Source organism: Budorcas taxicolor, chromosome 13 (assembly GCF_023091745.1).
Source record: "Budorcas taxicolor isolate Tak-1 chromosome 13, Takin1.1, whole genome shotgun sequence".
In the NCBI taxonomy this organism is placed as follows: Eukaryota; Metazoa; Chordata; class Mammalia; order Artiodactyla; family Bovidae; genus Budorcas; species Budorcas taxicolor.
The window spans coordinates 6,841,019-6,868,451 of record NC_068922.1 but is presented as its reverse complement, the minus strand read 5'-3'; the positions used below and the strand labels follow the sequence as shown (position 1 = coordinate 6,868,451).

The following is a 27,433-nucleotide window of genomic DNA, read 5'->3' as shown; positions in this document are numbered from 1 at the left end:
CATCAGTTCTTCAGTGCTCAGTTTTCTTTATAGTTTAATTCTCACATCCATACATGACCACAGGAAAAACCAAAGCTTTGACTAGATGGACCTTTGTTAGCAAAGTAATGTCTCTGTTTTTTAATCTGCTACTTAGGTTGGTCATAGCTTTTCTTTCAAGGAGCAAGCATCTTTAATTTCATGGCTGCAGTCACCATCTGCAGTGATTTTGGAGCCCCCAAAAATAAAGCCTGACACTGTTTCCACTGTTAACCCATCTATTTCCCATGAAGTGATGGGACCGGATGCCATGATCTTCATTTTCTGAATGTTGAGCTTTAAGCCAAATTTTTCACTCTCCTCTTTCACTTTCATCAAGAGACTCTTTAGTTCTTTGCTTTCTGCCATAAGGGTGGTATCCTCTGCATATCTGAGGTTATTGATATTTTTCCCAGAAATCTTGATTCCAGCTTATGCTTCATCCAGCCCAGCATTTCTCATGATATACTCTGCATATAAGTTAAATAAGTATGGTGACAATATACAGCCTTGACGTACTCCTTTTCCTATTTGGAACCAGTCTGTTATTCCATGTCCGGTTCTAACTGTTGCTTCTTGACCTGCATACAGATTTCTCAGGAGGCAGGTCAGGTGGTCTGGTATTCCCATCTCTCTCAGAATTTTCCACAGTTTATTGTGATCCACCCAAAGACTTTGGTGTAGTTGATAATGCAGAAGTGGATGTTTTTCTGGAACTCTCTTGCTTTTTCAGTGATCCAATGGACATTGGCAATTTGATCTCTGGTTCCTCTGCCTTTTTAAAATACAGCTTGAACATCTGGAAATTCAAGGTTCACTTACTGTTGAAGCCTAGCTTGGAGAATTATGAGCATTACTTTGCTGGCATGTAAGATGAGTGCAATCGTGCAGTAGTCTGAACATTCTTTGGTAATACCTTTCTTTGGGATTGGAGTGAAAACAGACCTTTTCCAGTCCTGTGGCCACGGCTGAGTTTTCCAAATTTGCTGGCATATTGAGTGCAGCACTTTTACAGCATCATCTTTCAGGATTTGAAATAGCTCAACTGGAATTCCATCACCTCCACTAGCTTTGTTCATAGTGATGCTTCCTAAGGCCCGCTTGACTTCACATTCTAGGATGTCTGGCTCTAGGTGAGTGATCACACCATTGTGGTTGTCTGGGTCATGAAGATCTTTTTTGTATAGTTCTTCTGTGTTCTTGCCACCTCTTCTTAATATCTTCTGCTTCTGTTAGGTCCATACCATTTCTGTCTTTTATCGAGCCCATCTTTGCATGAAATGTCCCCTTAGTGTCTCTAATTTTCTTGACAATATCTCTAGTCTTTCCCATTTTATCGTTTCCCTCTATTTCTTTGCACTGATCACTGAGGAAGGCTTTATTTCTATCCTTGCTATTCTTTGGAACTCTGCATTCAAATGGGTATATCTTTCCTTTTCTCCTTTGCCTTTTCCCATCTTTTCTTTTCTCAGCTATTTGTAAGGCCTCCTCAGACAACCATTTTGCCTTTTTGCATTTCTTTTTCTTGGGGATGGTCTTGATCCCTGTTTCCTGTACGATGTCATAAACCTGTGTCCACAGTTCTTCAGGCACTCTGTCTATCAGATCTAGTCCCTTAAATCTATTTCCCACTTCCACTGTATAATCATAAGGAATTTGATTTAGATCATACTTGAATAATCTGGTGGTTTTCCCTATTTTCTTCAATTTAAGTCTGAATTTGGCAATAAGGAGTTTATGATCTAAGCCACAGTCAGCTCCTGGTCTTGTTTTTGCTGACTGTTTAGAGCTTCTCCATCTTTGGCTTCAAATAATATAATCAATATGATTTCAGCATTGACCATCTGGTGATGTCTGTGTATAGAGTCTTCTCTTGTGTTGTTGGAAGAGGGTGTTTTCTATGACCAGTGAGTTCTCTTGGCAAATATCTGTTAGCCTTTGACCTGCTTTGCTTTGTACTCCAATGCCAAATTTGCCTGTTAATCCAGGTATCTCTTGATGTACTACTTTTGCATTGGCCCTCCACTCCAGTACTCTTGCCTGGAAAATCCCATGGATGGAGGAGCCTGGTGGGCTGCAGTCCATGGGGTCGCTAAGAGTCCGATACGACTGAGCGACTTCAATTTCACTTTTCACTTTCATGCATTGGAGAAGGAAATGGTAACCCACTCCAGTGTTCTTGCCTGGAGAATCCCAGGGATGGGGGAGCCTGGTGGGCTGCCATCTATGGGGTCACACAGAGTTGGACACGACTGAAGCAACTTAGCAGCATCAGCACCTCTATGATGAAAATGACATCTTTTTTTTGGTATTAGTTCTAGAAGGTCTTATAGGTCATCATAGAACCATTCAACTTCAACGTCTTCAGCATTACTGGTTGGGGGATAGACTTGGATTACTATGATTTATTGCACCAGTCTTTTTAATCACAGGATTTTAAAGCCCTTCTGCCAACTGGTTCTCTAGGAGTGGCATGTTTCATGAATGGTGAATCCATTTTTGGTAGATTTACATCTGATTCTTAGGCCAGAGGCTGACCTGATGAGCCCTGTGTTTATTATCCCAGATGGAAAACTGTTTAGTAGAAAAGCTGAGCAAGACTAGGAGTTACCACAGCTGCCACTGCGGGCACATCACTTAGTCATGTGGTCCTCAGTTTCCTCCTCTGGAAGATGCAAATAACACCACTTGTACTGCCTCTACAGCACAGGTTTTGGGGAGGCATAAATGGGATCATATAGGAGAAGCCACCGGGCCAGGAACAGTGAAGCCAAGCCACAAGAACAAGCTGCTCCCTCATTCTCCCAGAAGTGCGGGGAGCAGAAGTTCCCTTCTCAGATTGTACTCTTCTAAGAGAAAATTGTTTCAGCTAAAAGCGAAACAAAAAGCCTGTTGGCTCCACCTTTCTCATTTATTCATCATTCATCCATCCATTCATTCAACACAACAGTCAAGAAGACCCATTCCTCCCTTCACAGGAGGAGCAGAAACAGGCAATAATCAAGTACAAAAGTGGTGGGTATCACCAAGAGAAGTAGGAGAAAAAGCTAAATCCAAATGAGAAGTTGTTGTTTAATGGGTATGACACTTCTGTGATGCAGGATGAATAAGTTCTAGAAATCTTCGCTACCACACAGTGCCCAGAACAACCCTGTACTGTGCTCTAGAAACACTTGTTAAAAGAGTAGAGTTCAAAATATAAAATTGCTAGGTGTGCACCTGAAACTAACATAATATTATAAGTCAACTTTCAATAAGTAAAAATAAAATTTTATTTAGGGGAAAAATAGAAAAAAAAGAGTTAATCTCATGCTAAGTGTTCTTACCACAAAAAGGATGGTGATATGACACTTTCTCAGGTAATGGATATATTTATTACCTTGATTGTGGTGACAGTTTCACAGGAATATGCATATGTCCAAACTCGTTAAATTATACATATTAAGTACAATGTTTTTCTTTTAATAGTAATCATACCTCAATGAGAAATGAAGATGCTCAGTTGCATACAACTGTTTGCAATCCCATGGACTGTAGCCTACCAGGCTCCTGTGTCCGTGGCATTTTCCAGGCAAGAGTACTGGAGTGGGTAGCCATTTCCTATTATATCTCAAGGCATAATTAAACCTCAGTAAATCTGTTTAATAAAGCTGGCATCATTGACTCAATGGACATGAGTTTGAGCAAACTCTGGGAGATGGCAAAGGACAGGGAAGCCTGGTAGGCTGCAGTCCATGGGGTTACAAAGAGTTGCACATGACTGAGTGAGTGAAAAACAGCAAAGCTGTTTAAGAAAAGTGGAGAAAATGACCCAGAAAAGGACCAGATAGAAGAGGTATGATAGCTGCTTTTTTCAGATCACATGGTTAGGAAAGAATCATTTTTATTTATTCTAGAGAATTAAAATCTTAATAAACTGCCTAGTATGAGCATAATGTTTGAAATTTTCAGAGAGACCATAATATACCTTTTTCTTTTTGTATTTTAAAATAGCTTTTTGTGATACACAATCTAGATATGACCTAGATTTGAGAAGTAGCCACAGGAATCAGGCCTAACTGGGAAAAAATTTCAAAATAGTGAACGTACATACCCATTTCCTGTCTGGTGCTGCCCACGCCTAGGCCATATGTCTCTAAAACCTCCTTTACTGTCCTCATGGATTCATCATACTTGGCTGCCAGGCCAAGGAAGTTATAGGACCCCATATTGATGACATCTTTGATGATTCTTCCAGTAAACCTGCAGAGAGAAGGTCAGGTGAACACAAAGGACTTTTTCATTCAATAGCATCCTGCTGCTGCTAAGTTGCTTCAGTTGTGTCCGATTCTGTGCGACCCCGTAGATGGCAGCCCACCAGGCTCCGCTGTCCCTGGAATTCTCCAGGCAAGAACACTAGGGTCCCATAAAATACAACTAGAAAGAGATCTTAGGCTTGGCCTAAATCACATCTTTTCTATTTTCCTTTTGATCGGCCTTGTTGTCACCACAAAATGATTTGCCCTTGGAGGAGAGTAACTCCATCATGAATCTGGGCAGAGCACTGGGAAAAGGTAGCCAGGCTATAGAGCATTACTCAGCTCTGATTTTTCCTGGGTGCTTGCTTTCATGACACCCTGGTTTAAATTGCAGCAAAGACTGTCTAAAGAGAAAGAGCCGTGGTCATCACGGGCTCCTTCAGCTGGAACTAGAAGGGTACAATTTATCAATAAAGCTGAAAAGGACTCTTCCTGGCTGGTTCTGTGTATCCTGCACCTTCTGCCACAGATTTCTCTTAATTGCAATACAAATAAGCTGCCCTTGGCAACTTAATTACTGTGGCTTCCTCCACTGGCATCATGAGGGCTTGCGAAGGGCTGAATAATGGAAGACCAGCTGTTTCATTGCTCTGTTTTTCTTTCAGATCTGTAATCTGACACCCATGCTAGAATTTCCTTGAAAGCATTTTCTTTCAAGCCCTTCCAGGTGGCTGCCTCACCTAAATGTCCAGTTGTAGTCATCTGTCACCCTTTCCATCACGTCAAACACAGCTCCCGGGGCACTGCAGATGGGCCGGTTCCAGTTGTCTCTGATTCTCATATAAAGGTTCCGTGTATAAAAATTCTCAAAGTTTTGATACAGTGGCACAAAATCCTATTATAAGAGAGGCAGAAGTTTACTTTGGTCTCTCCCTTTTTATAGTTCAGTTACAAATAAAAACTGAAAGATGTGGAGGAGCCATGAAAATATTCCATCTGCAAATATTTTGAGCAAGGGTCTTGGGTATGGGGATGGGCCGGGTCCACAAATAATTCTGTGAGTTCTTCACCTCCAAGGAGCTTCCATTTTAGTGGGAGAAGGAAAACCTGTGGCAAATAAAGGTATCAAAAATGATAGTGCAATACAAGTCTCCAAAAGAATGCTGGAGACAATGAATCCCAGTGAATTTCATCGAAATTAGCAAGAGGTGTTTATGTCTAAAGCAGTTTAATTGGAAAGGAACCAGTTGGATGATTATTTGGTCTTAACTTTTTTGACCACAAATAGCCCCACTCATAACGTGTTTAGAAACGTGGATGAACTTGAATTGTTGGCTCTATTGGCATAACTGCTGGTAGGTGACCAAGGGCACAGACACTGAGTTGGAGAGCTTCTGGAGGCATTTGGCTTCTCTCAATGTTGAAGCAACAGCACTGTTTTGCTGTATCAAATGTCATCCATGCCTGAGGGACCTATAATCCAGGTGAGGCTCAGAGCAAGACATATTTGACTTTGTCATCTAACTCCTAAGCTAGAACAAGGTAGAAAATGCAAACCTTGGGTAAAGTCAAGTAGTTTCGGTGTTTGTAAGATTTCATCCAGAGGCAGAATCACGTTTTGCCAGAGAAATCAAGATGGCTTTATGCAGGAGAGGCTTTGGAGATGGTCAGGTCTCTTTGCTGGAAGTGTAGGGTATATTTGAGAAGAATGAGAAAGAATAAAACATGGTGGACCCTGCCATTCTATGTTCTGAGCTTATAATGGCTCCCACTTCCCTTGGAGTCAAAGCCAAGATTCTGATGGTCTGACCCTGTCACCTGAGTTCCCTATCATTCGCTGTAGTGTGGGTGAGGCTGCCATATCTGCTGGCTGCAGAACATGGGAGCCTCACATGTGCCCATGAGAAACTCAGACATTACCCTGGGGGAAGTAAAGAGCCACTGAAGATTGGGAGTAGTGAGCTTCCCTACTCCCCCTCTCATTTTCTTTGAATTCTTTCTTCCTCTTATGAAATGGAGCTTATATCCTAAAGGCACAAGGAAGATGATGGGGAAAGGCTTTGCGAAAGGACTTCTTATGCTACTAATCTGGCCCTCTCATCTTTTGAGATGGTCCAATCAGATGGAAAAAGATAGAATCTGCATCTTTTGATGGCTGCTGGCTGCATCCATAACACAGTGTTTTTCTGTTATTTCACTTTTTGGTTTTTAGTGACAATGGCATCATATCTGGAGAAAACTGTGATTGTCTATAAGAAAAAGTCCTGAGGACTACTGCATGTGAATTTGAATGACGGTTGGGCACTCTACTGATTACATTTGTAAGTTGAAATTCTTATATCAAATATATTTTCTCTCAAATAGTGAAATGCCCTTAGGTAGATTTTCAGTTCAGTTCAGTTCAGTCACTCAGTCGTGTCCGACTCTTTGTCGCCATGAATTGCAGCATGCCAGGCCTGCTTGTCCATCACCAACTCCGATTTTACTATTATTTAAATCTATAGATTATGATAATTGTACACTTTTACATTTAACATGGAAATGGACATATATTTGAGAGAAAAATTGATTCTGTAATTCTAGGAAAATCTTTTTCAAACTATTTCTGTTTTGAGTGCATACATTTTTCTCAGACCTTTTTTTTTTTTTAACTGATCTGTCAGTTACTCTATACTCCCAAACATGGCTTGTGTCCTTCTAGTTCTAATTTTTAATTTCTTATCTGAAATGAAGTCATCTAAACCTACCCTACAAAAAGAAAGAAAAGAGAGAAGTAGGTCTGCTGCAGTAATATGTCTGGACTCTGAATGGAATTATAGTTCTAGGTTTCATGAGAAATCTGACACAAAAGAGAGTTAGCAGTTAGTTTAGAGGAGGAGTTAAACTTTGGCTTAAGAAAACAGTTTATTTTAGAAAGAAAAGAACCAAAATAGTATGCCTACAAAATTAAAATAAAATTGATTTCAAACATGGAACCACAAGATGCTCAAGATACCAGGGCAGAAAGAACAATGGAAATCATGGAGTTCAAATACCCATTTGACCTGGGAGGAAAACTAGGCCCAATTAGATGAGTAATTTGAACTCTGGTCAACTTCCGCTCCATCTGGTCTTCCAGCAGTCACTTTGGACATGTACACACTGCTACGTTTCAAACAGATCACCAATAAGAACTTACTGTACAGCACAGGGAGCTCTGCTCTGTGTTCTCTAGTAACCTAAATGGGAAAGGAATTTGAGAAAGAACAGACACATGTGTATATGTAACTTAGCCACTTTGCTGTACATCTGAACCGAACACAATGTTAGTCAATTACACTCCAATATGAAATAAGAATTTCAAAAAGTGACCTATAATACGAAGGCCAACAATCCTCCATGCCATGGAGGAGGGTGCGTGCATTGTGTGGAACTTGACGCTGACCTAAGAAAAAAGTCTGCAGCTTCTGTCACTGAGGTCTCATGAAGGTGTGTCACCAGGCGGCCTGAGGGGAGGTGTGAACACGCTCCACCCTGCCCAAGCTTCTGGCTCCTGGCTCAGAGATCCAGAATAACCTGTGGAGAGATGGGCAGCTAGCTCTTTATTGAGATAAAAGCTCTGAAAGCAAGACATGGGGGTTCTAACCAACTTTGTGGGGTCAGAGAGGACTTTCTGCTATGGAATAATCTCCACACTCAATAGAAATTTCTATAAATTAGGCACTTGAAACTTCTCTGTTGAAGAGGTAGGGCAATTTTTAACCACATAGAGCTATTTTTTGTGGGTGGTATAAATGCTAACTTAAATCTGAATCACTGGCTCGGTCATCTACCTGTTCCTGAGAGGGAAAAATGAGGTTGGAAACCTTAGAATGCAAGAGTAATGCCATTTGCCACCACAAAGATGGACCTGGAGATTATCATACTGAGTGAAGTAAGTTAGACAGAGAAAGACAGATAACATATGATATTATTTGTATGTTCAATCTTTACAAAAGGATACAAATGAACATATTTTCAAAACAGAAATGGACTCACAGATATAGAGAACAAACTTATGGTTGCTGGGGGTGGAGGTAGGGGGTAGGGGAGGGATTGTTAGGGAGTTTGGGATTGACAGGTATACACTGCTAGATTAAAAATAGATCCCCAACAGGGATCTGCTGTATAGCACAGGGAACTCTGCTCGATACTCTGTAAAAACCTAAATGGGGAAAGAATTTGAAAAACATTAGATAAATGTATAACTGAATTACTTTTGCGTACGTCCGAAACTAGCACAACATTATTAATCAATGTTCGATATTAAAAAAAACCCAAAACCTAGATCTGGTTGGTCCAGTGAAGAAGTTCTGCCTTCTGGTTACAGAGCTCCTATTCCTCTGCACCCATGAAGGTTCCTGCCTCTGTGTGGGTGTTTTTTCGCCCCACCCCACTCCTTTGAGCACTATGAGGTTTCTTCAGGAGCAGTGAGTGCCTTCTAAAGGTCATTGTCCTCTAGTCTCAGGTAAGCCTCCCACAGCATTGTCACTATATAAAAATATGAATCTGGACTAGCTGTTGTGAAAGCCGAAGTACTGCAATAGGATGTATCTTTATCTATCTGCATATTTAGCTCATCACGTGGTCTCAGTTCAGTTCAGTTCAGTCGCTCAGTCGTGTCTGGCTCTTTGCGAGCCCATGAATCGCAGCACGCCAGGCCTCCCTGTCCATCACCACCTCCCGGAGTTCACTCAGACCCACGTCCATCGAGTCGGTGATGCCATCCAGCCATCTCATCCTCTGAGTCATGTGGTCTACTTACTATATTTTTCTTCCTGACACAAAAGGTGGATGTGAGAGTGAACCCCCGGCCACAAGGACACAGCCATTTTCTGGAGTAGGGTACAGGAGGGTCATCGTTGCTGTGTAATTGCTAGCTTGGCGACCGACTCTTTGTGATCCCAGTGACCGTAGCCCACCAGGTCCTCTGTCCATGGGATTTCCTGGTGAAGCAGCTGAAGTGGGTTGCCATTTCCCTTTCCAGGGGATCTTGCTGACCCAGGGAGAGAACCCACATTTCCTGCATTGTCAGTCAGATTCTGTGTCGCTGAGTCACCAGGGAAGCCTTGTAGGAGGGTGGAGAAACCCTGATAATAATACAGCCACAAAATGACCTTGTTTCTTCTGCAATATGACCTTCTTTCTTTTTCCACCATTAACCTTGTAGAGTACTTTATCATTTTTCAAGTGTTACAGGTTTATCTATCCTATTTTCATAGACAATTCAACAGAAAGTCAGAAAATCTGAGTGGACTGATTGAGATTTGTACCAATGCTCTTTTCAACAAACCGCACTGCAGGGCTAAGTGAACATATCCATGGTTTATTGAAAAAAATACTACCAAATTTGGAAGTATGTTTCTTCATTTTGGGTTTAACTACCTTCTCATTCAGTAGTAAATAGAACTATGGATTTGTAGAGAGAGGGAAAAGTCATTATCAAACACAGTTTTTACTTGTGCCGGCAGTAACACTTCTGTTTTCACCTAACATTTCATGTTATTGTATTACTTCCTTTTGAGAAACAGTTGTCTCTCTTAACAGGGTTGAACTCAGAAAAAAAATTAAAACATGTTTATCTTTTCCTCTTTGTTGGGAAGGGTAAGTTTATTACAGACAATTCACTGAAGTATGAGAAACACAAAGTAAGAATGGTGAAATCTGATTTTTCTTATTAAGAAATTAGAGAGAGGTTGAAAAAATATGGTACATCCAGTGCTTGGATGTGTTCTACCACACATCTAAAAGCCCTGTGAGATGACAAAAAGGCAGATATTTAAAAAAGAAAATCTGGTGCTCCAGCGGTTAGGACTCCATAGTCTTATTCCTGATGGCCCAAGTTCACTCCCTGTTAGGGAAACTAAGACCCCACAAATATTGATTGTGGTGAGGGCAAAAAGTTTTCCTAAAAAGTTTATAAACAATAGACTATAAATATATATATTATTTAAGTTACTTAATAATAAAATTATACTATATTAATATAAATATAAACAAACTATAAAAAGTCTATAAACAGTAAATGCTGGAGAGGGTGTGGAGAATAGGGAACCCTCTTACACTGTTGGTGGGAATGCAAACTACTACAGCCGCTATGGAGAACAGTTGGAGATTCCTTAAAAAACTGGAAACAGAACTGCCATACGACCCAGCAATCCCACTGCTGGGCATACACACCAAGGAAACCAGAATTGAAAGAGACACATGTACCCCAATGTTCATCACAGCACTGTTTACAGTAGCCAGGACATGGAAGCAACCTAGATGTCCATTGGCAGACGAAAGGATAAGAAAGCTGTGGTACATATACACAATGGAATATTACTCAGCTATTAAAAAGAATGCAGTTGAATCAGTTCTAATGAGGTGGATGAAACTGAAGCCTATTATACAGAGTGAAGGAAGTCAGAAAGAAAAGCACCAATACAGTATACTAACACATACATATGGAATTTAGAAAGATGGCAATGATGACCCTGTATGCGAGACAGCAGAAGAGACACAGATGTAAAGAACAGACTTTTGGACTCTGTGGGAGAGGGCGAGGGTGGGATGATTTGAGAGAATAGCACTGAAACGTGTATATTACCATATGCGAAACAGATCGCCAGTCCAGGTTTGATGCACAAAACAGGGCTCTCAAAGCCGGTGCACTGGGACAACCCGGAGGGATGGGATGGGGAGGGAGGTGGGAGGGAGGGTCAGGATGGGGAGCACATGTACACCCATGGCTGATTCATATCAGTGTATGGCAAAAACCACTACAATATTGTAAAGTAATTAGCCTCCAATTAAAATAAGTAAATTAAAAAAATAAAAACAAACAAAAAATAGCATAATTAACAAGTTTGTTATAATAGATCAAAAGACAATATATAGTTTTTTATGACACTCATGAAATTCCAACACAACTATCTGAGAAGCTGTGACAACTAAAAAGAGAATTCATTAAGGTGAGAGTTTTTTAACTTAAAATATAAAAATAGCAATAGCTTTCTCGTATGCCATCAATAACTAATTAGAATCGAAAATAGGGGGAAAAGTACTATTTAAATAGCACCATCACCAAAAAATTGTACTCAAATAACAATAATAAGAGAAAATGATGACTTTAGAATAAGAAAACCTAAAAAAAATTAAATAAAAAATAAATTAAAAAGAAATAAAATTTTATTAGAGGACATAAATATCTAAATAAAAGGAGAGACATACCACCATTCTGAATGAGAAGACTAAATAGAATAATATATTATTTATTAAGATGTCAAATTTTCCAAAGTCAAAACATAGATTTAATACATTACCAATTAAAGCAGCAAGAGTTCCTTCTTAAAAATTCAATACCTAAAAAGCTAATTCTAAGGTATATATAGAGAAAATTTTCACAAACTACTTGAAAACTTATAAATTTACCTAAAAAATCAACATGTTGGCCGATATTTCATATCAGTGGGTAAAAAGTAATTGAACTATTCAATTACTGATACTGAGACAATTTAAAAATCCCTTGAAAAAGTAGTCCCCCTCATAACTCTTCTAGGCTTCAGATACAACAAACCGTAGTAATCAAAACAGGGTGGTATTGAGAGCCGGAAAATAAACTCACACATCTACAGTCAATTAGCCTTCAACAAAGAAAGCAGAATATAAAATGGGAAAACGTCTCTCAGCAAATGGTGCCGGGAAAGGTGGACAGCTGCATGTAAAGCACTGATGTTAGCGCATACCTTACACTGTATTCAAAAGGGCTTAAACAAAGACACGACACCATGAAATTCCTAGAAGCGAGCCTAGGCAAAATGTTCTTTGGCATAAATCATACCAGTGTTTTCTTAGGTCAGTCTCCCAAGGCGATAGCAATAAAAAAATAAACAAATGATATGTAATTAAATTTACAGGCTTTTCACAGCACAGGAAACCATTAAAAAACAATAGCTAAATGAAAAGGCAACCTATGACACAGGAGAAAATATTCGCAAATGATGTGACAGACAAGGGCTTAATCTCCAAAGGATAAAAACAGCTCACACAACTAAATAACAACAACAAAACAAACAACCAAATTGAAAAACAGGCAGAAGACCTTAGTGAACATTTCTCCAAAGGAGAAATACAGATGGCCTACAGGCACGTGAAAAGATGCTCAACATCAAAACTGCAATGAGGTACCACCTCACATCAGTCAGAATAGCCATCATTAAAAGATCTACACATAACAAATCCTAAAGAGGGTGCAGAGAAAAGGGAATCCTCCTACATCGTTGGTGAGAATATACATCGGAACAGCCATTGTGGAAAACAGTATGGAGATGCCTCAGAAAACTAAAAACAGAATTACCATATGATCCAGCAATCGCACTCCTGGGAATATATCCAGACAAACTGCAATTCAAAAAGATACATGTTCTTGTTGATGTATGGCAAAACCAATACAATATTGTAAAGTAATTAGCCTCCAATTAAATTAAATAAATTTAAATTAAAAAATAAAAATAAAATAAAACAATAATTTTACACATTAAAAAAATAAAAAATAAAAATCACAGTAAAAAAAAATAAATAAAAGATACATGTACTAGTCACTAGTCACAATAGCCCGAACATGGAAACCATCTAAATGTCCATCAACAGATGAATGAATAAACATGTGATCCGTGTACACACAATGAAATATTACTCAACCGTAAGAAAGAACAAAACAATGCCGTCTGCAGCAACATGGCTGCAGCCAAAGATGATCATACTAAGTGAAGCCAATCAGAAAGAGAAAGACAAATACCATGATATCACTTATATGTGCAATCGAAAGCGTGGAACAAACAAACCTATCTGTAAAATAGAAGCAGACTCACAGACATAGAGAACAGGCTTGTGGTTGTCGGGAGAGAGACTGGCATTGGTAGATACAAACTATTACATTTAGGATGAATAAACAGCAAGGTCCTGATGTATAGCACAGGGAACTATTATCAATGTTCTGTGATAAACCATAACGGAGAAGAAGATTAAAGAAAGATTGTATATATATAGGAGAGTGAAAAAGTTGGCTTAAAGCTCAACATTCAGAAAACGAAGATCATGGCATCTGGTCCCATCACTTCATGGGAAATAGATGGGGAAACAGTGGAAACACGGTCAGACTTTATTTCTTGGGGCTTCAAAATCACTGCAGATGGTGACTGCAGCCATGAAATTAAAAGACGCTTACTCCTTGGAAGAAAAGTTGTGAGCAACCTAGATAGTATATTCAAAAGCAGAGACATTACTTTGCCGACTAAGGTCCGTCTAGTCAAGGCTATGGTTTTTTCAGTGGTCATGTATGGATGTGAGAGTTGGACTGTGAAGAAAGCTGAGTGCCAAAGAATTGATGCTTTTGAACTGTGGTGTTAGAGAAGACTCTTGAGAGTCCCTTGGACTTCAAAGAGATCCAACCAGCCCATTCTGAAGGAGATCAGCCCTGGGATTTCTTTGGAGGGAATGATGCTAAAGCTGAGACTCCAGTACTTTGGCCACCTCATGCGAAGAGTTGACTCATTGGAAAAGACCGATGCTGGGAGGGATTGGGGGCAGGAGGAGAAGGGGACAGCAGAGGATGAGATGGCTGGATGGCATCACGGACTCGATGGATGTGAGTCTGAGTGAACTCTGGGAGTTGGTGATGGACAGGGAGGCCTGGCGTGCTGTGATTCATGGGGTTGCAAAGAGTCGGACACGACTGAGCGACTGAACTGAACTGAACTGATTTATATAGCTGAGTCACTTTGCTATATTGTAGGGATTGGCACAACTCTATAAAACAATTGTACTTCAATAAAAAAAATAGTCCTTCTACTTCACAGAGCACATGGAATTAAATCCTAGATGAGTTTGTAGATTAAATGAATTCTCCAAATTATAAAAGTACTGAATGAAATTATAGGAAAATTTTTTATCTTTCTTACAAGATGAAAATATCCTTCCTAAACTACTCCCCCTTCACAAAGAGAAAGGACAGCAAAAAATAGCAAAACCAACAACAAAGAAAACATAAAGGAGGTGTTTGATACATGCGGCTTAAAAATTAAAAATATATGTGTGGCTAAAAAGCCACTGCTGCTGCTGCTAAGTCGCTTCAGTCGTGTCCAACTCTGTGTGACCCCAGAGATGACAGCCACAGAAAAAGTTAAAAAAAGTTAAAGAAAAAGTTAAAAAAAAGTTAAAAGCCTAGAAACAAAATTGAAAAAAATAACTAAAACAGATTTAAGAGGCAAATTATTGATGAAGGATATATAGAAAGAGCTTCTCTCAATCAATAAAAATAATTTAATAAAATTATGAGCAAATGATATCAACAGGAAATTCAAGAAGAGTAAGCATACATGAGAAATAATCATATGAAAAGCTCAGTCTCATTATAACCAAGGAAATGCAGAGAAACACAAGAACATAAAAAAACCTCCCTTTTCAAATTGGCAAAAATGAGAAATATTTTTAAAATATCAATGTATCAAGTGCTGACAAGAAAGCAAGCACTCTCACATACTACTAGAGACATGCTATGCAATATTTTTTAAAGGCAATTTGCCAATATTTTGGAAGTTAAAATGTTTATTTCTTGGGCCCAGAAAGTCATTTCTATGCTTTATCCTTGAGTAAATGCATAGGATGCTCATTGAAGCATTATTTCCAATAATAAAAAAGAGAATAAAAATAAATAATCATATAATCCTACTATACAATACCATCATGTGGCTATTAAAAACAATGAAGGTAATCCTCTTCTGGAGGATCTGTAAAGATCTTCAGTGTATAAATTCTTGAAAAAATAAAACAGACAGTCACACAACAAATGTATGTTATGAACATACCTTAAGGAAGGGAGAGGGTGAGTGCAAATGAGCATATATGTAACTAAATGCATGAAAAAGAAAAGAAGGATGAACATAGCTTTTGCAGCTATTCCCATAATAAAAAGGAAAGGGAAAAAAGACACAGGAAGAGGCTAGTCATAACCCACTCATTCCACACATTGGCTTAGTACTAGTTGACAGGCGCTAGCAAAGCTCTACTTTATCAAGATCCACCAACCTTGCTACTATTCTTGTTAAAAACCTACTATTGCAGATTCCTTCTTGCCAAGGGAGGCAGTAAGGTCTATATTGTACAAGAACTAAAACAAAATGATTTGACTAACATTTTAATGACACATCAGAAATTTCATGCCTGTGGGTGTTTGGATATTTGGATATTTATATATATCCAAATAAACGTTGGGGCTTCCCAGGTGGCTCAGTGGTAAAGAATCCATCTGCCAATGCAGGAGATGCAGGTTTGACCCCTGGTTTGGGAAGATGCCCTGGAGAAGGAAATGGCAACCCACTCTAGTATCCTTGCTTGGGAAATCCTGTGGACAGGTGAGCCTGACAGGTTACAGTCCATGGGTGGGGTGGGTGGGGTGAGGGGGCGTGGTAAAAGAGTCAGACAGGACCTAGAGACTAAACAACAACAAGACAACTAAACAACAGTAACAAAATAAATGTTGACCTGAAAACTCAACATGGGTAGTTATAATCTGATTTTACTAATGGCCATATTTTACAAACTATTTCTCAAACTTTGATTTTGGAGTTTTTTCCCAAAGCTAGATGCAATCATGGAAAATATGCCTTTCTTGTGAGGGTGCATTTGTTTTTGAGAAGCAGCCAGAAGGTATTTGGAACCAAGCCTGGTTGGGGAGTTTGGGGATAACTCTGCTGGTGACTCCTCCTGGCTTTAAAGCTGGTGATGTCCAGATGGATTTAATGAAGAAAGTGAGGGGGTGAGCTGTACTGGTATCTGAGGGAAGAAGGGTCATTCTGAGCAGAGGGAAAGGCGAGTGAGAAATCCTTGCGTTAGGTGTGAGAGGCTGTGTTTGAGGAAGAGGAAGAAGGTCCTTGCGGAACAGGGACAGAGCTCATCTAGAGGGCGGCTCTGTAGCACCTTGACATGTGAACTGACTTAGGTTTAAAAAGATCATGTTGGTTGTTAACTGAGAAGAGAATGAAGGGGCTGAAGCGTTCCCGCCCCACAAGCTGCTGGCTAATCTGTTGGGTTCCCAGGGAAACTCTCTCATTTTGGACCCACCCAGATCCAAACAGGAAGCCCAGCACTGGGCTGTCTGTTTGCTTTGGACAAAACCATGCCTCACACCCAGTGACCTTCATGAACCCCATCCTTCAAAACACTCAGAAGAAAGTCACACTGAGCCAATCTTGCTGTTGTTTCAGAATGCCAAGTATGGATAAGAAAGAGCGAGGTTTAATTCATGCAAACATTTGGCGATTTATGTCCAAATTTTCTAGTTACAACTTGCTGAACCGTTTTTGTTATATGCAGGAGTAAAAATCTCTGGGGATGAACCAGAAATATCTGGGCTTTACTTGTAGGGCTCTGGGACTACCTGGGTCTAATGGAAACATGGTATCGCAACTGATAAGTCTTTTACCAGCAGGGGCCACAGGGATTGAGACATGCAGCTGTACTTGCAGTTTTTAAAATCCCTGACAATGCTTGATATTCCTTTGATTATATTTTCTGACATCCTACTCTGGATTTAGCAAAGTTGGGCCATGACATTACTGAGAAAGTACTATAGCTAGAGATCTCTGCTGCTGCTGCTGCTGCTAAGTTGCTTCAGTCGTGTCCGACTCTGTGTGACCTCATAGACGGCAGCCCACCAGGCTCCCGCATCCCTGGGATTCTCCAGGCAAGAACACTGGAGCGGGCTGCCATTTCCCTCTCCAATGCATGAAAGTGAAAAGTGAAAGGGAAGTCGCTCAGTCCTGTCTGACTCTTTAATACATTGCAATTCAACTCTAAAGTTGCCTTTAAAGGGTTAAAAGAAGAATTGAAGCAAAATATTGAAACCCTGTATCTGTCTGGGTTGTCCTTTTTCCTCCTTAGTGTCTTGATTATTAATCAATTCTGTTGAGATAGCAGGTGCTCTGGGTCTGAGATTTTTTTAGGGCTCTTTTGGAGAGAGATTTTGCTTTTTTTTTTTTAAATGTTTTCACTTTGTATTACTAGCTCAGTCCTCAGGTGACGAGTGTGCCACTGCCATTCTCGTAGCTGACCAAAGAAGAAACTTGAGATTATCCTGGTTTCCTCCTCTGTCTTATTTTCCATATACTCAGCAACCAAGACTTGTTGATTATACCTCCTAAATATCTTTATAACCAGCTTCCTTTTCTTCATTCCATCTGCCTCTTCCTCAACTCAAGCACATATTATCTCCTTCCTAGACTATTATAAGGATTTTTATTGTCGCATTGCTTCTAGTCTTGAGTTGGAATTCCATCTCTGCCACTTATAACATTCTCTAAAGTTCTCTGTCCTCTTCACACCCTTTGTCTTTTTCTCTTCCGCAGACCTTCCCTGGGAGATCACATCCACTTCTATGGTTTTGATTAATTTAATATGCTCCAGATATACTGAAGATGCTACAATATCCATCTCAGACTTTTCTCTGAGGTCTAGACCTCTCTATCTAGCTGTCAATTCTTTCAACTCAGCTTGTTTCAAAGTGAATTGATCACCTTCCCCTCCAACTCCATATTCCTTCTCAATTCCCCATCTCAATATGTGATACTGCTTTCTTTATATCCAGTTGCCCAAGTCGTAGACCAAGTGTGGGCTTTGATTTGTACATCTCTGTAATTCCCCAAGTCAAATCAATCATCCCTAACTCTATCTTTTTTTTTTTTTAATTGAAGTACGGTTGATTTACAATGTTGTGTTAGTTTCAGGTTGATAGCAAAGTAATCCAGTTATACAGAATAGATACAGATCTATCTATCTAATTAGATCAATATTCTTTTTCAGATTTTTTCCATTATAGATTATTACAAGATGTTGACTGTATTAATACTTCCCTGTGCTATGGAGTAGGTCCTTGTCATTTACCTAGTTTATATGCAATAGTGTATATCTGATAATCCCAAACTCCTCTGTTATCCCTCCACTCTCCATTTCCCCTTTGGTAACCATAAATTTGTTTTTTATGTCTGTGAGTCTATTTCTGTTTGTAAATCAGTTCATTTGTATTATTTGCTTAGATTCTCCATTAGTTAGTTAAGTCACTCAGTCATGTCCAACTCTTTGCGACCCCATGGACTGTAGCCCACCAGGCTCCTCCATCCATGGGCTTCTCCAGGCAAGAATACTGGAGTGGGTTGCCATTTCCTTCTCCAGGGCATCTTCCCGACCCAGGGATCAAACCCAAGTCTCCCGTATTAGAGGTAAACGCTTTAACCTCTGAGCCACCAGGGAAGCGTACCTTATGATATTTGTCCAGCTTACTTCACTTACTATGGTAGATTTTAGGTCCATCCTTGCTACTGCAAATGGAATGATTTCATTCTGTTTTTCTGGTGGGGTAGTCCTGATTCCAACCCTTAAGCATCTCTTGGCCTGTCATGAGCTATCACTAACCTGGGCCCAGCCCAAGGTATCATCTAGATTTTTTATCAACCTGGACTTCTGCCTCAGCCTCTTAATTGGATTGTTTTTTCTCTTTTTGGTCCCTGCATTGTCCTCCTGCAATCCATTTTTTACATTGCAGTGAACATGATCTTTCTAATCTGCTAATCTGCATTCCTCTGCCTGAAATCCTTCAATGCCTTCCCATTGTTCTTATAACAAATGTCTATGGCTTATAAAACCCCTTATAGTAAGGTCTCTGCTTGCCTCTCTAGCAATCTTTCTCCCCACATAATCCCACTCACAACAATTCTGATCATTAGAATTCCTTGGGTCCTTAAATGTTCAATGTTTTCTCTTATCTCTGGGCCACTTCACACCATGTTTCCTTTCCTTGAAGACTCCTTCCAGCTCATCTTGCTGCACTCGTTGCCTTATTACTTACTCTTCAGTCTTCTAGAGACTGAATTTAAGTTTCTCTTCCCCCCAGCAGGCTTCACTGAACACCAAGCCCAGGTTAAATGCTTCTATTCTTTGCCTCCCTGATGTCATCTACTGACCTCAGTGGTACCTCTTATGAAATTCCACCGCAATTGCTTCTTTCGTGGTTAGCTCTCCAAAACCATTATCTGCCTTAGTTATTCTTATGTTTCCAGACTGTTGTACAGTGCCTGGCACAAAACACAAACTCCAAACGAATCTGACTTGCTTGCAGCCCTCTTAGAGAGTGTCTTCCTTTGCACCTTGCTCAATAGGCAAATACCTGCTCACCACTAAGTCCCAGCATAATGCCTTCCTAACTTCCTAAGAGAAGCGCAGGACACAGATTCCTGTTTCCCATATCAACTTCCTCCCCATCATCACTTTTTATCACTTGTTTTACTCATGAGTCTTTTTTGGCATACCAGACTTTAAATTCTCTGCTGGAAGGACCTATATTTTCTTCTCTATTCATCCCCATTACTCGATATGGGGCTTCCCAGGTGGCACTAGTGGTAAAGAACCCGCCTGCCAATGCAGGAGACATGAGACGTGGGTTCGATTCCTGGGTCAGGAAGATTCCCTGGAGGAAGACCGGCAACCCACTCCAGTATTCTTGCCTGGAGAACCCCATGGACAGAGGAGCCTGGCCAGCAACAGTCCATGGGGTTGCACAGAGTCCAACGTGACTGAAGCGACATAGTTCACATGCAGTTGGTGTAGAACATACGACTTAGTCCTTGCTAACGTAAGAGAGAGTTCAACAGTCAAACTGGGCCTGATTTCCCCCTGAAGGTATGCTTAACTTAATTCCAATTTGGTAATTCCAAAATAAGTGTTCTACAAGACCTGTTCATGGTTATGTTTCTATAATTAGAGCTTAACTTACTATGGGTACTGGTCAGTAAGTTATAGGATTTGAGATTCTCCTATTACATGTGTCAATGATGCTATACTTAGATATGTTCAAGGCTCCATCATGTGGAATAATCTGTGGCCACAACTGTATATTTTAAAGCAAGTTTTAGGGAAAAAGAGATTCATGGCATCATATATCCTTTGAAGCAATTTTGGAAAACATGGTAAAAGGACACAGGCTCTTCACAGATTTCTGAATAGTTTCCAAGTTGTCCTGTTAGCTTTATGTGAAAAGGAGATGCTGTAGACATTTATACATTCGCCATTGAAAGTATCCAGATCAGTGGTCTACACTGAGGGTGGTATTCCACTTGGTGAGGCATTTGGCAATGTCTGGAGATATTTTTGATTGTCACAAGGATGTGGGAGAGTTCTAACTACATCTTGCAGGTCAAGGCCAGGGATGCTGTTAAAAATCCTGCAATGCCTCCCACATCAAAGGATTATCCAGCTCAAAATGTCAATAGTGCCAAAGTTGAGAAACTCTGATCTAAGTCAAACCCTGACCACATGTCACTCAAACACACTTTCCTAGTCCAGAATAGAATATAAATAATACTCAGCTTACAACTAGAAGACCAGAATACAGTCCCACTCATGCCCTCACTTTCTGATTTTGATTTTTCACCTTTAAAATGCTATTTTGAAATAGATCTCATGGGATTGTTTTAAAAATTATATTTATGATAATGTACATGGAAACCTTTAGTTTAGCCTGCAGCTGCTGCTGCTAAGTCACTTCAGTCGTGTCCGACTCTGTGTGACCCCATAGACGGCAGCCTGGCAGCTAGTAACTGCTCAATAAATATTGTAAAGAGAACAAGTCCATGAATACATGGATAACTTTGGGGGGTTTACGGGGTTCAGGGGAACAGAATTTGCCTTGAGTAGTTGCTTAGCATATCACTCTTTTCAGGATCTGTACATGCATTACCACTTGGGAGCACACTTCAGAGAAGAATTGGCATTGACAAAGACTCAGGAGCTGCTCATGCGTACCTTTTGCTCTTCTCTCTCCACGGCTGCATTGCATTTTTCTATTCCAGAGTTCCTCAGAAAGTCCCTGAGATAGCCAAACAGTGTTCCAATTCCATATCCCAAGTAAGTGAAAACCATAACATGAAGAGGTGCTTCCTCAAAGGATTCCACAAATGGCTTGTAAAAATTTGAATTTCCATTTTGCTGAAAAGACAAATGGAAATGGAAAATTAGCCACTCTTCCATTACAATGAACTATGACACTGAAAATTTTGAACTTTCAATCTTTTACATGTCAAAGAGCACATTTAAGATTATGAAAATACTTGGAAAAAATTGGAAGTTGATCACTGAAGAAGGTAATCAGCAATGTACATTTTATTCCACAACTCTTGAAGAAATAATTGATTCAGGCAAAAATTATCAACAGATTCTAAATCCATTAAGTGAAAAATGAATGAGGACTAGGGGTTTTGCAAGATACCCAAGTATCACTCGGTACTGCTACTGCTAATGCTAAGTCGCTTCAGTCGTGTCCGACTCTGTGCGGCCTCATAGACGGCAGCCCACCAGGCTCCCCCGTCCCTGGGATTCTCCAGGCAAGAACACTGGAGTGGGTTGCCATTTCCTTCTCCAATGCATGAAAGTGAAAAGTGAAAGTGAAGTCGCTTGGTCGTGTCTGACTCTTAGCGACCCCATGAACTGCAGCCCACCAGGCTCCTCCATCCATGGGATTTTCCAGGCAAGAGTACTGGAGTGGGGTGACTGGAAACCCCAATAGACCCTGAGCTACCTTTCCCAGAGTGCCTGGTCATTTGGGACTCAGCGACCCCCTGTGGGCTGTTTGTTTCCTGCATTTCCTTCAGGTGATGGAAACGAGCATGTGAGCTGTGCGTGCTAAGTCGCTTCAGTCGTGTCCAACTCTTTGTGACCCTATTAGCTGTAGCCTTCCAGGGACTGTAGGATTCTACAAGCAAGAATCCTGGAGTGGGTTGCCACGCCCTCCTCCAGGGGATCTTCCCAACCCAGCGATAATACCTGCTTCTCTAATGTCTCCTTCATTGGCAGGCAGGTTCTTTACCACGGTGGAAATGAGCAGGTCCCTTATTGCCTGCCTGTTTTTCACTGCTCTAGGCTAACATTGGGCTTTCCTGGGCTCAGGCAGTAAACCAATCTGTTTGCAATGCAGGAGACCGGGGTTCAGTCCCTGGCTTGGGAAGATCCCCAAGAGAAGAGAATGGTACCCTAATCCAGTATTCTTATCCGGAAAATTCCATGGGCAGAGGAGCCTGGTGGGCTGCAAAGAGTCAGACAGGACTGAGCAGAGTGCAGCACAACAGGCTACTATTAGAGAGGATAGGAAATAAAAAATATAGCCTCTTTTCCCCAGAATTGACGGCATAATGCGACAGGCGGAGGGGAGAAAGTACAATCATAACACTGAACAAAAAGAAGTGTCATCAGAGTGACACAGATGGTGAGATCGTATCACATGGGGTGATCAGGAGTGGCTTCCAGAAAGGGACATCTGAGGCCAGTCTTGGAGGGAGGCAGGGCCTGATGGCAGGGAGGGCTCAGGGGGAGGGAGACTGCCCTGCTTCGGATTCAGGCATTTCACTTGCTGACTGTAAGACTTGGTGCAAGTCACTTAATTTTTCTTGCTCTCAAATGCCTTCAGTGTAAAATGCAGCTAGTAAGGTTTCTGTTGTTGTTCAGTAGCCAAGTCATGTCCGACTCCCCGTGACCCCATGAATGCACACCAGGTTTCCCTGTCTTTCACCATCACCCGGAATTTGCCCAAGTTCATATCCCTTGTTTATTTTGAAAATTAAATTAGATAATAAATGCAAAGGACCTGTCCCAGAGCAAACACTCATTAAATGCTCCTGAAATCTTCTGAGTGCGATGATAAAGGAAACTGCTAGAATGAATGATGCTGCTTTTAGAGAAATATTTGAGAAAGAAGAGAAAGAATATGTATAGAGCCCTGGCCAGTACCTATACGTAGGGAGAAGCAAGAGACTGAGGACACATGAGGAGGCAGTAAATGTGAGAGGGGACAAAGAGGTGGGGTTTAGAGGCATGGCGGGGCGGGGTTGGGGGGGGGGCATTGTCGAGATACTGAAGTTGAGAAAGACCATGATGCCTGGGTCATCTGGAATTGCAGCAACCATTTGTGGCCAAAGGTGAAGACAGTTATGCACAAAAGATGGTAGAAAGAGGAAATGGAAAGACTTGATTCTTGATGACCAAGAGTTAATGGACCAAAGCAACCAATCCAGGGACCATCCAATTATAGACTCTTCCCAACTCTAGGCTCTCATTACGTGAGAATAACAACATCTTATTTTTAAGCTCCTTCAATTTGAGTCTTCCAGTACTGGCAGCTGAGGATCCCAGTAGATCAGTTCTCCTCCCGAGTCAAGAGAGTAACAAGAACTGTAGACCAGGTGAGAGGTGGGTGGAGGTGGGTGGGACTGGTGTTCATCTAGTATTCACGATATTTTCATCTCAGTTATTTCTCCTGAGCATCCACTCTGATTGTTCTGACTGATGAGTATACATTCCTTACTGTGTGTGTATGCCGTATGTTGTGTTGTATAATAAACTTTCATTCATAGTGGCAGGTAAAACTCAAAGCAGCGCTTTCCTCAGTAGAATCCTCTATTTTTATTCTAAGACATTTGAGAATCTTATTGATTTCAAAGTTGCCATTTAGTTCTCTTCTAAAATACTTTGGAATGCCAGTGAGATTTGGCTGAAATCTAACAGATTTGTAGGAATGATGCCGCTCCAAAGCTTATGAAAGTGGGATGAAGCGAGAAAGATGAGAGTACACAATTCTACCTTAGCTGGAAGGGCACTTCATATCTTAAAGTTGCTTGGGATTTTAAGAGACGAGTATTTTAATCAGTCTGCTACAGATATAAACGTTTAGAAATGCTTTATCAAACTCCTATGTCTTAGTCTAGTCTAACTCATATCATCTTGTCACAAACAGGTGAGCTGCTTTCATTTCACATCCTAATACCTTGATTTTTATGCCCTTCCAAACCTTCTCTCATGCTGACAGATTCCTGTAATTTTCTTGGTATTTACTCCTTTTTCGAATGTCCTCTGTTGCCCCCCTCCTTCAAGCCAGCGCTTTATACCTTTGCCTGCCTAATATCCACTGTTTAAGACCTAGTTCTGTCTTCACTTCCTAAAAAGATCCAGGCTGGGTGTTCTCACTGCATAACACCATTGTAATACTCATCACACTGTACTACAAAAATATTTTTAAAAGACAAGTTATTTAATAAAAGGACAGAAAATAAAGGATCACTTGCAAAAATAATAGCTGTTATTATCTCTCACTTAGACCTTTTGAATATTTCGAATATTTTCACACTAATGTCCATTGTAGGGGAGACTGGCTGTGAGCATCAAACCACTTCCCTCTCCTCTTTCTCACAGCTGGGCAACAAGTCCCACATCCGTTGCCGACAAGCGTGACTGTGCGACTGAGTTCTGGTCAGTGTGAAACTGGTAGGCGTGAAACGTGCCATTTCTGGGCCTGACCTGTGGCTCTCTCCTGACCCGTCTCGTTCTCTCTTTGCCCTGTTGCCATCTGAATGCTGACGGCTGTGGTGACCTTGGAAGCCACCCAGTCTAGTCTGCAGAGCTTTGCTCAGCCTGGTGACCTGAGTGGCCACGTGGAGCACAGTCCTCACCGTTCGCCCCTCCAGATTCCTATAAGTGCCCATTGGACTTCGTAGGAGTGAGAGATAAACATATCGGGTTATGCCATGAGACTGGGTGGTGCATTTTTTGAAGTATTTTAACAAATGTTTTCGTTTTGGCTGTGCCGAGCCTTTGTTGCCGTGTGGGCTTTCTGTGGTTGGGGTTAGCGGGTTACTCTCTAACTGCGGCATGTGGGCTTCACGCTGTGGCGGGCTGTCTTGTGGGCACAGGCCCTAGAGTGTACAGGCGTCAGTGGTAGCACCCCACGGGCTCAGTCATTGTGGTGAATGCGCTTAGTCGATCCTAGGCATGTGGAATCTTCCTGGACCAGGGACGGAACTGTGTCCCTCTCATCTGCAGGTGGATTCTTAACCACTGGACCACCAGGAAAGTCCGGGGACTCATTTCTTAAATATTACCTTAATATTGTTAAAATACTATCTTGAAGAATAGATACTATAAGAATCATTTTAAAATTCTTTCATGTCTAAATCTTGCTTAGAAGGGTTTGGAAGAAGCCCGGGAACTAAGTTACTTCCCCAAGGAAAGAATGCATCAGGACCTGTCTGCACTGGCCAATATTTTAATTTAAATCTGGGGAGCGTAAATTGGTGTGGCCATTGTGGAAATGGTATGAAGGTGCCTCAGAAAATTTTAAAACAAGACAACCGTATGATCAGCAGTTCCACTCCTGAGTAATTATCTGAAGAAAATTAAAACATTGATTTGAAAAGATATATGTACCCCAATGTATGTATGTACAGTGTGTGTGTGTATGTGTGTATGTGTGTGTGTGTGTATTTTATATATATATATATATATATTTATTTAATGGAATAATACTCTGGTATTAAAAAATAATGAAATCTGCCATTTGTAACCACATGGATAGACCTGGAGGGTATTATGCTTAGTAAAATAAGTCAGGGGAAAACAACTACTGTAATTTCTCTTTTATATGTGGAATCTAAAAAACTAAAACAAATGAATATAAAGAGAAATAAACTCATAGATACAGAGAACAAACTAGTGGTTACCAGCTGGGAGGGGCAAGATAGGGAAGGGTGATTAAGAGGCATAAACTACTATGTATAAAATAAATAATATACAAAGGTGTATTGTATAGCACAGGGAGTGTAAAGAATATTCTATAATAACTTTAAATGTGGTATAATCTATTAAAGTATCAAATCCTTATGTCATACACCTGAAACTATGTTGTAAATCAACTATAACTCAAAAAAAGATGGAATGAGATAATCAGTCAATCAAATCAATCAATCATGCTGGGCAAGCTTATTCCAGAAAGCTGAGCCAAAGATTTAATTCTTGATATCTTGAGCATCTCTGTGTGTGAGGTGGAGCATGACAGAAAAAAATCAATTTAAAAGATTGAGGCCTCAGTGGCCACAGAAGTCAGAAAGACAGACAGACAGATAATAAACATGGGAATTCTTGAAGGCACAGTTCTTTATGTCTTAGCTACTCCAGACTTTCTTTGTCATGGTGCACAAGTTCAGTCGTCGAGAGGTCAAGTTGCTTTCCCCGCGTTTCAGCTTGCCCATTCGCCACCAGGGAAGTTAGGGAACAAGTCAGGGCAGCCCACGAAGAGTCCCAGGCTTCCGCAGTTCCAGACTGGGAAGTGAAGGAGTCACCGAAAAGGTCGGATGGCTTGGAGGGGACTAAGTGAAGTCCGTAGGAGCAAGCCACACGAAGATCTGCTGGAGGAGTGAATGAGACAGAGCCAAGACTGGGAAATGCTGAGGGAGGAGGTGAGGGTCTCTCAGGACAGGAGAATCAGCACAGGCACGTCGTGGTGGAAACGAGAGGAATGGGACCTTGCAAGGACCTCGTTTCCTGCCTGTTTGGAGATGAAATGTGTAGTGCCTGCTGGAACAAAATAGGCCTACACGGCAGGATGAGCCAGACCTTTCCCAGGATCCTGCTTGATTTGACAGCTGGGGTGGAGTCTCTAAAGTCAGGTGGACATAATTGAACATTGGAACAAAGCAGTCATCCTTCATCAGCCTGTAATGACTGCAGTCTTCTAATCTTACCTATAGCCAGCTGGATCACTTGAGGAGCACAGCTTTTCTGAAGCTATCCTAATAAGCCAGAGAAAGCAATGCACATGTGTTTCAATATCACTGAGATTAACTACCACCTACTGTCTTCTAGTTAAGTTATAATTTCTCAGTCCAGGTGAGAGAGTGTTCATCCTTGAGGTGCTCAAAACTTAAACCTTTGAGACATGACAGACTGGAACATATTTCAGAAATAAATTGGCCATGAGACTGGCTCTTTTTGCTTCCCAGATGGGCACGGGTAGCTGTCAACTCTCCTGAGAAGGCTGACTACCATGTTTATGCACCTATGCCTGGCAGTGGACGAGTCATTCGGGTAGTTTTATCTTATGACTTCCATCCTCCTGATGCTTATGGGCCAAGGGAGGGATAAAATATTCTTATCTACCTAATAGCAGCTGGATCACTTGAGGAACACAGAGCTTTTCTGTGCATGCAAAATACATCTCAGGACCAGAGAGTAAGAAGTCCTCAGTGACAACATCTAATCAAGTGTAAAGCAGTGAAAAAAGCAAACCAGAAGTTTAATGGCTTTCT

At 40.8% G+C, this 27,433-nt stretch overlaps 1 protein-coding gene across 1 annotated transcript in view; it reads right to left on the bottom strand.

Moving 5' to 3' along the window:
* SPTLC3 (serine palmitoyltransferase long chain base subunit 3) overlaps positions 1–27,433 on the bottom strand; it is a 136,155-nt gene that overhangs the window by 92,429 nt on the left and 16,293 nt on the right. Inside the window, exons 2-4 of the mRNA XM_052651133.1 lie at positions 21,111–21,293; positions 4,997–5,151; positions 4,112–4,260 (exon numbers count right to left, since the gene is read on the bottom strand). Of these exons, the coding sequence (XP_052507093.1) occupies positions 4,112–4,260; positions 4,997–5,151; positions 21,111–21,293 (487 nt within the window). The remainder of the gene's footprint in view (positions 1–4,111; positions 4,261–4,996; positions 5,152–21,110; positions 21,294–27,433) is intronic.